The sequence below is a fragment of the Lepisosteus platostomus genome, chromosome 4 (genome assembly GCF_059453375.1).
Source record: "Lepisosteus platostomus isolate fLepPlt1 chromosome 4, fLepPlt1.hap1, whole genome shotgun sequence".
NCBI classification, from domain to species: domain Eukaryota; kingdom Metazoa; phylum Chordata; class Actinopteri; order Semionotiformes; family Lepisosteidae; genus Lepisosteus; species Lepisosteus platostomus.
Window position 1 is genome coordinate 59,505,417 of NC_142614.1, and position 16,184 is coordinate 59,521,600.

Below are 16,184 nucleotides of genomic sequence, written 5' to 3' on the forward strand. Positions count from 1 at the left end.
CTCAACAATCCTAGGTCTCTGCCACTTGTCAGCCATGGTGAATCTATAAAGACCTTGGTTTGGCACAGCCATTTCATACCTCTGTCTGTTAAGAACACAACAACTAAGTCTGTACGTAGTTGTTCTGCCATTCAAAAGGTCATGGAGTTATGAAGTGGTAGAGAAATGACTGACTTCTAACAATACGTGCTGCCATAAAAGCACATTTTTACACAACAGGCAAGCAGTCACCTGACACGGGAAGCATTCCCGGTTGTAAGTCTCTCTTGTGTGTGTCCTCTGCCCAGGGCAACCCCAGTTTTCCCCCTTTTCCCAGGAAAACAGCACAAGATTTCTGTGCACAGCTAATGAGCAGGCTTTTCCCTTCCATTAACACCACATCAGGTGGAAGGAGGGCCGACTTCAGGCCTATGAAATGCAATGGGAATAACAGGGTTCAGGGCATTTCACACTTACTGTAGCTGGAGCAACATGTGCCCAGAAATATGGAAACCATGCCACTGGTGCACATGTGTAAGTCATTTGAACAGTTCATGATAAATGGAATAAGATTACAAATCTAAGGAAAAGAACTGAAGTAACTACTGTACAGCAGGCCTCAGATTTGTGTTGTACACGCTCAATAACACATTCAGTGTCCCCAAGAAGAGGCAAGAACTCAAAATGGCAGCAGCAAGGCATCTAAAATGATTACAAGGAAATTTTGATGACCTCTGACTTTATGCAGCTGCTGCTTCAAAGAGATGCAACCAAATACTGACGTTTACACTCAGAAATGTATATAAAATTAATGTGCCCCATAATACTGACGGTCACTTGAAATCACTGGGTTGAACACATGAACACACACTGTGTTTTTGTTCTAATCTGACCAAATGTATACACATTATTACTCCAAAAACATATGTTACGCTGTACCTGTCATTAAAACTTATCTTATGGCTACAAATACAGTACATAACAACAAAGATAGCAATTATATTTGGAGCTGTCCCAATTCATTTGGAGGGCAGTGTATCATCTGCTTAATATACCATGTAAACGCTTGACACAGAATCACAACATTTCTTTTATGCAATTACTAACTGTTCAATGGAGTAAAAAATATGATCATCCTGCTTGTGTTTTTCAAGTACACGTAATTTCCATCTTCTCTCTACATACAGTACATATCAGTATACTGTCAATGGTTACAGGACAGTTCCATTTCTACACATTTCTAAATGCAAATCAGCTCTTCAGGCTTGGTTAAGCAAGCCTATTCTGTTACGTGAGTAGTCTTTATTTTCAACAGGCAGACCTTGTACGGTATTATCAAGTTGGCAGTTTGGAAAAAAGTTTGTTTGGGCATGCCTGTGTAAGGCAAAGTGTGTGTTTGTATGTTAATTTGAAGATGGGATCATGCAAAATACCTCATCTGTAAATACACAGGAACAAAAATGTAAATTATTGGTCTCCGCATTACCCACAATTCCTGAGTTTATTCTGAAAATGACTGCCAATCCCATAACTGCTTTACAAATTGTATTAAATATCAACTGAACCTCACTGTGAGGTATTTATTTCTTCTTGTTCCTCAAGATGTAGATTTTTTACTTAAAATTGTGCTGAACTGGCACTAAACACTTAATAACACTTTCCTTATTTTTAAATGTTTGTGATCAGATCCAATAATCATTCCAGAGAATACGTCCCTGTAGTAAGTCCCTCAAAAATTATTCAAAATGCTAATCCAAAACTAATAGACGATATGAAGGAAAAAAGGACTACACTCCAGAGCAATTTAATGCAGTACTTATTATTTTCCATATCCTAACAGTTCAATAACATTAGACATGTTCTTCAACTGAAGCCAAATAGGAAAACTCATGCTACTGTATACAATATGTATTACTGACTTGTTATTGAAGGAAGTTAAGTGAAATTATTCAGTGCAAAGGGCCTTTCTACCTTTATTTAATTAACATTAATAAGGGCTGTCCCAAGTTCTCTCTTGCTATTATTCAGATGAAGACAAGACCTGTAAGGAATGCCCACCTTTTTAAAATAATGTGCAAAAAATTCACAGCATGGATACTAGGAAGAGGAACTCAAATGTTTTTAGACTGAGAAAGAGTTTTCAATGTGTTTCAAAATAAATTCTCTGTGGAAACATATTTTCCATGAAAAAGATTATTATTGCTTGCAGCGCTTTTTTCTAAGTAAGCAAAAGTCAATTTTAATAAAGAACTGACAATACTTTACGCTCCTCTCGGGCACTAAAAATTTCTGTTTTGGAATAAAGCCACTGAAATAGCGAAAAACATTGTTTTGTGACCTTGATTCTCTGATGAAGGTTTTATGACCAACAAGTTGGCTTCTTTTGGGATCCTACTTTGTTCAGCTAAAAGGTGAGTAGTGTAGTACTGTATCCTGTAGTGTGTTTTCCATTTTCTCAATTTACTTAAATTAATCTCAAATTACTCTCCGACAGCATGCACCTATGTAAAAAAGCCAAAGTGTGTGGATGCTGTACATGTAAATAGCAAACTGTTGCACCTGTCAATATGGTTTAAAATAAGCCAAATCACAAAGGAAAAAAATGAAAAGGGAAACGCCTTTCATACTTACATCTAAACCTAGAGGCCTCTGGAGGTCACAATCTCTGGTCGGGCTAATGTCTTGCCTCATCACCCAGATGGGTTCTTTGGGCTCATCAGGAGTATAAGGGGACCGAACGGTCCTTGTCTTCACTTCTTCAATGGCCTCCTTAATGTCTTTGATAGCCAGTGAGATGGCATCTCGTTTTTCCTTGCTGTGCCTCTGTATTGGTTGCTCCCCAGTAGGACTGTGGGCTGAAGGTCTTGGGGGGCTGCCTCCTTCCTCTCCAGGAGGCCTCCCTTCCCCGTGGTCTCCCTGCTCCTGCGAGCTCTGGTCAGACTCAGGCCGGTCCTCTGCAGCAGCACGGTCCAAGCTCTGGGAGCTCATGCTCTGCTTGACCTCGGCCACAATCTGGTCGATGTCCTCCTCCTGGTCGTAGCTGTCCATGCGCGGGTAAGGGGCGAATTCGGCCTCTTTCTCGGGGCTGTCCGATTCCCCGTCGGACCGCTCGTCGTAGTGGTGGAGCCGGGCGCCTAGGGCCTCCTGCCGGTAGTCATCATGGTCAAAGAGACGGAAGCCTGCCCTGCGATTCTGGGGCTGCTCCCCTTCAGCGGGTGGGGTGTCCCCGATTTCCTCGTAAACGTGTTCCTGCAGCCCGTAATCGGCATACGGCTCAGCATAAGGCTCATCTTCTGGCTGCCCTCCCTCGCCCTGCTCCTCGCCACTGCCGTGGAAGAGCCGGTGGGTATAGACGTAGCCTGAGTAAGCTGGGTTCATGGCCTCTCCATCTTGGTCCAACTGCCGGACGTGTGGCAGCGGGTCGCGAGGGAGAGGAGGGGGTTGAGGTGGAGCCTGGACGGCCACCCCATGCTGCTCGGCTTCTGCACTCTCTGTGTACTCCTCTGCCTCTGGCCGGTAGTGAACTGCATAAGCATTCTCATCCTCCCCTGCCTCTCCTCCAGACGTGGCCTCCACCTCAGCCTCTAAGGACATGACAGCATCACCCTCGGCTCGGTCCGTATGGTTGTGGAAGCCACTCTCGGTGCTAGCAGACCGAGCCAGCGCCGATCCTCCTTCATCCTCCTCAGGGTCTTCGTCCTCGGCCTGATATTGGGCTGCAGCCTGGGCTGGTAGAGGTGGGGGCTGCAGAGATTGTTGTAGCTCTGCTTCTTCTGCCTCTCTCTGCTGCTGCTGCCGTCTCTGCCTCTGCTGCTGGGCTCTTGCCCGCGCCTCAGTGTCAGCCTGCCTACGATACCGCGCGACTGCTGGTCTGGACATAACTTGTGTTCGGTGCTGCTGCTCCATTTCAGCATCGTCCTGTGGCCTGCGCTGTCCTCGAGCTCGGCTTCCACCTGTGGAGGCATCGTACCTGCGGTATCGACCTGCCGCAGGATGCTGTGGGTGTTGGTGGTGTTCCCCGGCATCCTCATTGTTGTGGCTACTAGGATGCTGGCGTAATCGACTAGGTCTCCCGGTGTCACCTGTGGCACAACTGTCCTGCCTGCGGCGCTGGGGGTTCAGGGTGGTGACATGCTGCTCCTCCTCGATTTCGGGACACTCGAGATCAGCCTCAACTGCCTCGTTGAGCCCCGCCCCACTGCTGCCAGGCTCCTCCCCCAGCTCTGCCTCCTGCAGGTGGCTCATTTCTGGCGTAAGTGGTTGGGCTGCTCTATAGCGAAGACATCACCTCTCTTCGTCCAGGGGACACACAGCACAAGGCACGGGCTGCAGAGAGACAGGAAGAACAGAGGAACAGGTGGATTTATTACTTCTGCTCTGCTACCCCACCCACTATTAGAATGTCTTTATTCAGAAACGTGAATGTACATATTATTCATAATATATTTTAAAATATATTTTATTAATATATTTATACTTTCATAAATAATATATTTTTTAATCTCCCAAATGCCCGTTATGGTTTATTATGCAATTTTGAGTACAAATCTAAATGGTAAAGAAATATGGAAATCACTCTTGAAGAGACATCAGTCCAGCTCTGAAAATGTCACTTGTTTTCTGGTCTGCAATCTTTATTTCCAGGTTCAAGAGTGGAAGTGACATTTAGAGCACTTGGAGCCAGACTGGCAGTCAGTACTGTCATTGCAGGCTGCTAAAAATGTACCTTTCCAGACAGGAATATTAGCATTTTTATATCTCATCTAAAACTATTCTCCATCAACATTTGGCTTTGAGTGACACAGTGTATGAAAACAAACTGAATACATAAGTTATGGGATTCACTTTTTTATTAAAAGATTGTCTCTCAAATGTCAAATGAAAATTGTATTCCACAAATTAAAATTTAATTTAGCATTATAAATATCTGGCAACACCAAAATCTTTTATGTCTTAATATACACAAGTTTACAGACACTGAAAAATATGCCAGCAGAGGAGCTGAAACATTCTCTCTGATCCTCTGCAGGTAATTAACCACTAAACTAATCAAGAATTGATGAATATACCACATAAAAAAGATTCTAGTCACATTTATTAGACTATGTATCATCTGAAATGTATTTTTTCAAAAGTCAATATAAAAGTGCAATTCAGTTATCAAATTAATGTTATTTTGAATATGAATGTACCCAATTACTGATACACTTCTTGGTGGAGCAGTATATAATTTGCCTGGTTCTTGATCCTGTTGAGTAAATTAACCCAGGACAATACTGACACCAAGTGGTCACTCGAAGATCCCATGTTCTAGCTATGCTTGTAACAAGGTGGGTGGTGTATATTTATCAATTCCAGAAGAATGGATATTTCTTCCATTTCGGACAGCAAATTCTTTTGTACTTTGATATGCACAAGCATGTGAGAAAAACAATGGTACACAGGTGAATCTCTTACTCTAAAGAAAATGCTATTCTGCCCTCTTAAAAAAAACTATACACAAGAGAATGTCCTTTTACTAGAGAGAAAACACTAAATAATTTAACAGCAACAAAACACTACAAGAAAACTGGTCCTTTCTCAAAGGTCACCAAGGATGAAGGATTTGCATGATAATTTTATTTTATGTCTACTTTACAAATTCTGAAATACAAAATAATGAGTTGACATGGAGGGGATCAGACTACTTGTTGGACACCATTGGAAAAGACTAAGGACGACCTTGACAGTTACATCAGTAGCAACCATGTCACGGGCGACTCATTCATCAACAAGCCTGAAGAATCTCTCTTGACAGATTTTAATACAACCCTCGAATCCACAGCTATCACAGCCTTGAAAAATGCCATTTCCTTTCAGCTTTTCCAGACAGTCTGTTCTAACAGGATTATCAGGCTATGCATTTCTTCGCTGTGTTTTTCATATTCAATAACCAGAGAGAGAGAAGGATATGATCGTTGAAGGGCTTGTTGAAGACCAAACACAGCACCTCACAACGAGCTTGGGTATACTTTGTAAAGTTATGTGCTAGTGGCAGCATTAAAAAAAAAATCAAGGGCCCTTCTTGTAAGAAGTGTAGGCCATCTGGGTTGATCTAATACCCTCCCAAATGATGGCTAAGCTTTGCCAATTTCAAAAGCCAAACGTGCAGGGAAAAGAGTTTAAAAAAAAGTGGTTTCTACCAATAATGACAAAATGGCAACGCTTTTTGTCAAAACACAACATTTCTCTAGAAAACCTTGTTCCAAAATATTAGCCCCAAATTACAAGACAGGCCCCTCTTCAATTTCATGGCGAAGACATTCACTGTAAACTCCACTCAATCTTGCCAAGTATGTGGAACAGCATGAAGAACAGAAGAAGCTCCTCAGGGCGGGAGCAGCTAGGGTTCTCCTAAAGGCCTGACAGGATTCTTGTATCCACCACACTCAGCGATCAGGAATTTGGCAACCACGTCCTCAACGGGAGAACAGGCTTATGAAGGTGTACCAGCTGGAATATCTCAAAGACTGTTCTGGTGGACAAAGGTTGTAGCAGAATGAGACCACCAGTCATCTCGGTCTCTGTGTCAAGATTTGTGTGGAGGCTGGTGATAGGTTAGATACTGCAACAAGCAATATATCCCAATGGATTAAATGGATTTACACCTCTCATTGAGCAACAGGGACAGGTCAAACGGACCTGTAAATAAAGCCATCGGCAGTGGGGAGCCACAATCACTCTGGAATTAATTACCAGGCCAAGCTGTGCTGCTGCTCGGCGAGTGGAAGCAGCCTGTTGGCAGTGATACAGTAGCTCTAACCTTGATGTGTGCCGAAACAAAAAAAACAGCTTGATTAAATTCACTCTGTGCCAGATGACCCCCTTCTTCACGGGGGGTCAATGATGGCCAACATAATAATATACAATTTTAGTCACTGATGCTAATGAAAAATACACTGCAGCACGTGAAAAAGAGAACAAAGAAACTCAGTGTAACGGCTACATTAAAATACAGCGCAGCAATGTTAAGATCTTCTCTTGTCATTTCCTCTCTGTACTCAAAAAGCAATTGTTACTTTTCATGCAGAACAAAATACTAAATTATTACTGACATCAGCTAAGCTACAGACGCTTACAAGCTGGCATGTCAATGCATCTGAAATCCACTGTAAAATGCATTTAGCAAATATATGCAGTTAGACGCTTTAGAAAGATTCAAGATCAATTAATTTCTAATGAATTCCTTGCACTTGTATAGCTCTTTTCATCCCAAGGAATCAAAAGGACTTTAAAAATAGGAAGGGACACACTTCATTCTCCACTGTAGTGCAGCCCCACCAGGGTGACTCACTGCAGCTATCCGGCACCAGCAGAACTGCACAGCAGATGAAATGGAAAAGTTAGAAAAAACTTAACCTATTGAATTAGGGGCAATCTTTATGAACTGTATGACAGATACCGCAAACCTAGGGTAGAATTTAGCCAGAACATCATGGTCAATAACCCTACACTTATGAACAATGCCAAAGCATCTTTAATTGATCCTTTAATTGAAGGAGTCATCAATTTATAATTAATTGGTTTCATGGCTCATCCAAAGCATAGCGCTTCCTACAGGGGAGTGTACCCTGTCACCAAACTGGGGCATCGGTTTGGGAAATTCTGGTTCAGCAGGAAAAGTGTCACCACTGACCCACCAACACTACTTATAATAGCAACCTGGATTTCATTAGAGGAAATGTCACTCTGAGCATAATGATATTTTTTCTTCATTGTGGGATCTAAATTCAGCTTGTTGTTACAGCAACACCAACATAATTTTCTTGACATTCCATGACACGTCCGACTTATAATATGGTTTTTAGTGGTGTGGACTATTCTCTCTCCTTCAGGAGGCTGAAAAGAGCTCGGGCTGAGATAAACAGCCTGGGCAGTCAGCTGTTTGTGATTTTCAATTGGAAAAAGAGAAGAGGATTCATGTATGGTGGATGAGGTGGACCATGGGCTAAAAAGGCACATTCTCTCAAAATAGAAAGGCTGGATTTAGTAAGGAATAACTCTGAAATGTTAAAGTATAATTAAAAAGCAATGAATATTATATATGTATAGTTCACCTAGTCCTGATGTATATACTGACTATCAGAGTGGATTCTGTGAAGGAACAAAAAATGAATTTCAATGACAATTTATATAATCACATGAACGATTTAAGTTTGTTAAAATTTTAATGAAGGTACAGAGGCAATAAAGAACTACTTTTCTTTTCTTTAATTGGTTAAACTGTGGCATTAATCTGAAGGAACTGCGGGACATTGTAATATGCAAAATCTGCTCTTTTCTTATAAGACAATAAAAACCCTGACATTTTGGTTAGTCTAAAAACATTACCATTAATTCCCTTAGAAAATGTTTTCTTTTCTTAGAATTTTACACATGCTCCTATTTTGTATTCCCATATACAGTATGTTTAAAAATGTAAAAAAGAGCATTTTAGAAGAAAAAACGATTTGCCCCTTTTGCAGATACCCATCTATGATCAGAAAGACACATATTCATGGTCATTAAATACACATAAAGGGGCAATGAAATATACTTCTTAAATTGATTTATTACCCTGACTTTCACATGGGAGGCATACAGAAGAAGCCCCAGACTGTGGCTGCAATGATAACTTCCATAGCTCTTTTAAAAGATTAGAAGTTCCCTAACAGCTTTTAGTGGTGTTAAGCTTTGTGTCACTTGCTTCCCCTGGATTCACCAAAGTTGTTTTGCAATCTAATCCACATTCAACAAACAGTACTATAGAGCAGGATCTTGACATTAACAAAGGTTCGGTGTAGAGAACTGTAGTGAACAGCCAAACTCACATACCGTATAACAAAGACCACCCTTACACTGTCACATAACTTACTACAGTATACAGTATGTGTGCTTAAAAGACACAAGTAACCCTCCCTTATATGATCATTAAAATACTAATTCAGTGGCTTTAAATTCATTAGAATAACACTGATCAACAAAAACAAACAACAGTCTAACAAATGTACTGTATAGTAGTCAGTTAAAATTAACAACACAAATCTTTCCTGTGTCCAGCCTGCTTTCTTCTCTCTGCGTGATCAGCACACCCCGCTGTAAGGAAACTGTAAGGAAAGGTCACTCCCCACACTGCTGACACAGAACCAGGAGCGTGAGCTACAACATGAAAACGAGGCCATGTTGAGATGCAAATGCTGGGAAGTGGGTATTGTCGCGGATGTCGGAGGGGCATGCCGTGGAATGAGAAGGAGAGCAGTAGAGACCCTATGCGTAGCGGCACAATGGGGCAACACGGAAGTTAGCCCAGGCTCAGGGGGTCGGACAATGTCGGTATAGAAAGCTATGCCCTCAGGCCACAGATGTGGGGGGGACCTGGTACTAGGCGGGTCTCGCGACGTCCGTACCCTCAAGCTGAGCCAGGAGCAGAGGAGAAACAGGAAGTAAATAGGCAACACAACAAGACACACCGGAAAGACATGAATAATCACAGGGCACTAGGAACAAGACAGAAAAGCAGCGCCCTTTAGGTGTAGGGGGCGTGACAGGTACTTGGGCATTTTATATAATAGTGATCTTGAGGGTGACCGTGTTTTCTGTTTCATTTAGTACATTTAGATTAACTCAAATTGTAGTAGAGATTCCATAAGAAAAAGTATGTCAAAAAGGTATTCACAAAAAGGTAGCTTTCTGCGGTACTTCCCCCACTGTACATGGTATATAATACTGAATAGTAATTTTCCTGTCCTCTATGTCCAAGGTCTCTCACACCATTAGACTTCAGACGGCTTTTCAGTTTTGGTGATTTCCTGCAACCTTTACTTGTTTTAGCTTATTTCAAGGACTTAACGTTGCCATGGCACCAAGCATCCCATTGAGACCTGTGTAACCAGTAGCAAGAAGAACTGTTAAGATTTTTCTAACAGTGCTAAAGTCTGCACTGCAAAAAAAAAAACATTTAAGTTATTTTTACTTTGCATTCAAAGCCAAAATTAAGTGGAAAAGCAAAATGCACAATCATAGAAAATGTATATACTGTATATGCACTGCACATACATTATACAACTCCTTTCCTATTACAAGTAATTAATTATAGGTGTAAAGGAAATTCTTATTATCTTATACTGATGTCATGCAGGTTACAGGATTTCTCACCATCACTTCATTTAGTAAATGGAAAATATTTATTTCTGGGATTTTTTAAATCTTTAAAATGTGACACTGATCTACTGTATAACAACCATGTGGTTCTCACAAAAATAAAAAATGGCAATAATCCTTAATTCTGTTTTAAAATCCTCTAACGGCCAAGAATTACTACAAATTCCAAGACATCTTATTACAATAAATAATGTAATGATTATTCAAGAAAGACATAAATCATACTGACCTTCATAATTTTATTGTACAGTATATTAATTATAGATAAATACAACAAAAATCTCTAGATTAGCCATATACATTTACTCTACGAAATACTTCTAAATGAAGAATGAATCATAGAAACAAAAATCCAATTTGTTGTTATTTTCCATGAAAGCAAAACACTTGCTTGGAATTCAAAAGCCTTCAAATGACAGAACTGTCTTACAGAAGAAGGCCCTTTGTCTACATAAATAATGACAAAGTATGCTGGAATTTTTGTGCTACTGCTGTAGAATTAGGCATATATTTTTTAAATATGTGTGCAAAAGGATTTTTTAATCTTCTTATTAGATTCTCAAAGACTGCTGACTACACTGGAGTCAGAGTTGTATTTGAGTACATACATTATGCATTTGTATATACTGTACAGTACCCTCAGTATTGGGATAATAACTCAGTGACCATTCACATTCAAGTACTGGAGTACATTCAAGTACTGGAACTCATTCACTTCAAGCAAATTACAGTGTAAATGTCAATAATTGATTGCATGAAGTCACCAAGCTTTGAGCTCACCAAGCTCTTTGTGTAATCATTTGAGCTATTTTGTCAAATATGTGCCGCAGCCACCATGAGATTTGCCTATTCTTGCTTATCTGACTTCACTTTTTCTTTAGCTTATAAAAGACATGCTCAATAGTTGGAAAGAATCAGCATGGATGAGTGCATTTCAAACCACAGTAAAAGTAAAATGTACAAAGTAACTTCTAAAAACCTCCAATTTGCATCATGAAATAGATTAAATGGGCAGGTATGCCCAGTTCCATATTCTGCAATTCACAACGAGACAACAAAGCCCCCAGTGAGGTGAAGCAGCCCTATTACATTGTAAACAAGCACACTTGTGAGTACATATCTTTTAATCCAACAGAAGTATTGTTCTTGACTTCCAGACGGTTTTGCCTACAAACACAATTTTCCTGATGACTCTGAACATAGATCACGTTGGAACATTTGTGCCACAGAACTTGTACTTATTCACTTGTATAACGCATCACAGTAGTCACTACAGTGACTAGTGAGCAGGAAGGGCTGTTTCACTTGACAATTATCACAAACTCTCACTCTCGCCCTTTTTGAGATTAGGGGATTGCAACAACATGGCAACCTACAATACTTTCACAAAGTTGACAACTGTATGCTTAATTGAAAATTTGTAAATCATCTATACCATCAGTGAATTAATTTTGTTACCAAGATCTAATAACTGGTCTGAGAAATTGGGCCTGCAGTTGCCCTTTAAATCTAGAAATATTCAATCAAGACTAAAGTTTCCTCCAGTTCTCTCCTGATTAACTCTTTGTACTGGCTGATTGTATTGGATCATCGTCACACTAAATGGTGAAATGCCATCCAATAAATATGGAAAAACTGTCCACTACAAAGGCAGCTAAAACACTTCTGTAGACTTCAGGATGCATTCTGCCATCACTTGTTACATCATCAATTAAGACTTGTGACCAGATTCAGAAAAAACTGGTGCTTCAGTCCGGTTATTCTGTTCTTGCAACTGATGACAGCCTAAAATCCTTTGGTGAAGCCTTCTACATATAATTCTACATTCTCAGTCTTCAGAAAACAGTGAAAACTATTTTGATACCTTCAACTCTGCTCTCTACAAGTTGATGGTGATTTTACAGACAGTTGCTTTACAGTCTTCTAGACGATTTTTCTGTTCAAGACTGCATTTTCTTGACTGACCCTGTACTGGTTGATCAGTAATTATTCCACGTTTGTGCTATTTTTCATTTTTTTCAATCTTCAACATTGCCTTCTTCTCTTCAACAGAAGGTTCTTTGGGTTTCAACTTTCGACAATGGACTCCTAACAATGAAGTTAAAGTGAAGATGTTCACAACTCTATGAGTGTCTAATTACCCAACAAAAAGAGACAAGTACCAGCCAACTGTTCCAAAGCTTTTGCGCCTTCAAGAGGCTTAACCCTATAAATGTGTTTAAGAGTCCCAAAAGGGTAGAATAGCAACGGACTGTATTAAATACACAGAGGTTGTACTTTATTCATGAGAAATGATTCTTAGAGTTCATGGTGAAAATCATAGACTGGACTTCACTGTCTCAGTGCTTTTGAAGGACACACAATATACTATACAGTACATACAGTACTTAGACAGAAGTACTATAGTCTGGATCCAGTTGTCCTTTTGCTGTACAACACAGATCAAATGTTTCAAGGCCTACAGGCATTTTTCACAGTTGCCCCAGTTCTACTGCCTATGTTCCCACATCACTGACTTGGCTTACTTTTTGTAAGCCAAAATCAATTTTTCAGAACTCAATTTCCCCTCAAAAAACAACACCACCAATGGCTTTAACTCAGCATCGCTCAAAAATAAAAATTAAAAAATTGGGTTTCATTTCTTTCACAGAGGAAAAAGGAACAATTCTTAGCATATAAGCAGAAGGGCGGGCAAACCAAGCTATTTTTGTATGAATATAAAGCTGAATTTTGAAAAATTCCAGACAAAAACCCACCTGGGGAATGAAGGACTGTCAGTGTTTGAAGTGTGAACAACACAGATAGTATGAAAACATGAACCAACAAAGAAATATTGGAAGGTCATCTTATCTCCAAGGAAAAAAACACATGTAACTATAGTGTGTTTATTCTGCTCTGTTCCTTCAGCCAACAACAAAAACAATTAAAATCAAAAACATGATGCACACTATAGGTGCTCCACAGCTAAGACTGGAACTTTAAAATGACACTCACAAAGCTCATTTTAGGATTCATCTGAGGAACCTTGTTTATGGGAGGGACCTGTAAGAAAAAGACAGGTTCAGGTGGATAAGCTGAGAGGAGCAGACAGCTGGCGACTGGGGTGCCATCACACTCCACTCCTTACGATACTTCCCCAGAGGGGAGCAACCAGGGCAGGAAGCAAAACAGAGAGCAAGCAAGGCAGAGAGAGGCGCACAGGAGAGCATGAAGGAAGAGAAGCATGCCGTTGCATGACGGTGGATGTATAAACGAACACAATGGACCTTTTTTATTTGAACTGAATTAGGATACTTGTGCTGTATTTCTACAGGTACTACAGTACATTGTACTGTTCACTAACTATATTCCAAAAGTGAATCAGATCAAAAAGATTTAAAGCATAGACAAGTATAACAACAAGTGAGAATCTGCTGCGATCTGCAATTTAGGTTTCTGAGACACTGGGCTACAGTTACGCATCATTTCATAACTGTATTCCAAAAATGAGTCAGATCAAAAGTTTAAGGAAAACCCAATCTAATGGGTAAATCCTCTTAGTTTTGTCACTAAAAGTGTAACTAGAAGTAAAACTGCAGTCAACACTGAAGGGTTCTTGTAACCCTAACCCTACACTGGCCTAAAATGCATGCTGATTTATATACCACCTGTTCAGCAGTTTTCAACCTGAATGAATGTTTGTTTAAAGGAGACAGATGATTGATGAAGATCAATTTCCATGAGATGTTATCAATGATTTTGATTGCTTTTTGACACAAATTATTTGGTTTCAGGAACATTTCAAATCTGATGACTGGAAGTCTTCAGAGGCAGATTGTAGAAATGCTCAGTTGAAACCCCAGCTAGGGTAAGGGTTAGCATTGCCGTAAAACATATACAGTTTTTATGCTCAGTGCTGGATTTTGGCATCAAGACAAGTGACAATTTCCTACTGTCTGCAATTTTATTTTTCAGACACTTATATTGCACCATTGTACCATGCCATTCTTTTGCTTTATGTACACATATACATATTTTTCACTTATAATTGCAAAATGAAAAACATTTGCATGAAAATTTCATTTTTAAAGTAAGTGCACATCCTTTGGGGGGCATAGCAGTGTAGTTGTTAGGATTGCTGCCTCGCAGTGATGAAGCACTGAGCTCTCTCTGTATTCATGTGGGTTTCCTCCGGGTGCTCTGGTGTCCTCCCACAGCACAAACGACATACTGCACTGGTCAGTTAATTGGTTTCTTGGACAACTGGCCCTGGGGTGGGCGTGTGCATGTGTGTTTCCGTGCGTCTGCCCTGTGACGCCCAGGGTACATCCCACTTTATGCCCTTGCTTCCCGGGATAGGCTCTAGCTCCCCCACAACTCCGAACTGGATTAGAAGGGGTTAGAAAATGGATGGATATAACAATTGTTCAGTACACTACAGACACCATCATGAATGTGATGTATAGTTTTGGTCATTATGTTAGAAAAAATATATTGCTTCCCTGGAGTCAGTCCAGAGAGGAGCACCCAGATACATTCCCAGGCTGAACAGCATGTCCTACACTGATAGGCTAAATGTTTTTATGTTTTAGTGTGGAACAGAGAAGACTACAAGGAATCAAAGAATCCAAAATAATGAAAGGCAACAACAAAGTCAACCCAATGGACTCAACAGTGAAATATGAACTGGACGACAGCGTGTGGAAGTCCATTTACAACTGAGAGCAGGGAGTACCTCTTTACAGAAGGGTTTGGGGAAAATGGAATGAGCTACCCAACCAAGTTGAAGCCAATACCCTGTTTTTTTTTCAGGAAATGGCTCGATCAGATTCTTGGATCAATTAGTTACTAACTACCAATTGGTCTAAACAAGCTGAATAGCCTCTTGTCATTTGTAAATTTTATTATGTTTCTGATCAATAAATACTTAAAGCATCTGATCTTCGGAACTTTTTGTTCTCTTGGCTGGCACCCAATAGATTTGTTTTCCTTGTATAAATAATTGTTTTATAGTCTCATAATAATCATTTTATTATTGACTGAGGTTTTGAAGTTTTATTTGAGGTTTGTTAAGAGTCCTATGAAACTACCAACCAACTGGAAGTTTATCACTAAGGTGAAACTGGAACATGGGACAGCCTAGGAGGTCAATTTTTATTGGACCAGAGATCCAGCTCCTTCTCTCTCATCCTCCAGAGAGGAAGAAGCAAGACAATGCCAGTAAGTTTCACCTTGCTACTGACAAAAGCTCCAGCAATCTGGCCTTCTCTTTCAGGATTCAAACCTAACAGACATTTTTGAGCATTGTAAGAAAGGAAGTGAAATTCAGGGACAGAGAGTTATTTGTTTTTTTTACATTTGAGAGAAGATCTCCTTTTATTGCCAGACAATCAGCACTTCAGTCTCTGGGATGCATGACCTGGCTCGAGAAACACAATTTAAAACCAGTTTTAAAGACCTGTGGAGGGTCTTTTGCAGTGTGTGTCATTTATGATTGAAGGCAGTTTGGACTGTAGCAGGCCTGGAGTCAGAGTCTTGTAGTCTGTGTAGATGTTGAGTGTTTCGAGTTAGTTTGTATTGGTTGGGCTTATACAGTAGGTTTGTGCTTCCTCACTGCACCATCAAACCGTGCCAGGAAAACAAAAACCCTGAATAGGCACAGCAGGTTTTATTCCTGACTATTAGTGGTGTTTTAGCTGGTATTTTGGTGTCAATATCTTAACATTTTTAAATTTGAAAAACACCTCCTATTTTATAACAACAGGCGACAGCATAATTTCTATCAATTGCTGTCGCTGTGAGATATATCACAATTGGATTCCTGCAGATGCACCATGCTTATTTTTTTAGAATATTGTACTTTAAAAATGTTCAAAATAAAACTTACTTCAGAAAAAATACCTACAACAGGATCCTTTTCATAACCTGACATCACTAATCACATTCAATGTAGAACTTAAATCAGACCATTTAATCCCCACAGAATTGTGAGTGGTTTGCAGGCAAAAAAACAGTATTCAGTACAGTGATTCATTATGTGAATTATT

General features: G+C 40.1%; 1 protein-coding gene across 7 annotated transcripts in view; it reads right to left on the reverse strand.

Annotated features, from left to right (window-relative positions):
• Window positions 1–16,184, reverse strand: part of apba1a (amyloid beta precursor protein binding family A member 1a) — a 99,325-nt gene that overhangs the window by 35,750 nt on the left and 47,391 nt on the right. For all 7 annotated transcript variants that reach the window (XM_088630080.1, XM_088630073.1, XM_088630079.1 and 4 more), the window contains one exon: window positions 2,611–4,305. In XM_088630080.1, the coding sequence (XP_088486206.1) occupies window positions 2,611–4,224 (1,614 nt within the window). In that variant the 5' untranslated portion in view covers window positions 4,225–4,305. The remainder of the gene's footprint in view (window positions 1–2,610; window positions 4,306–16,184) is intronic.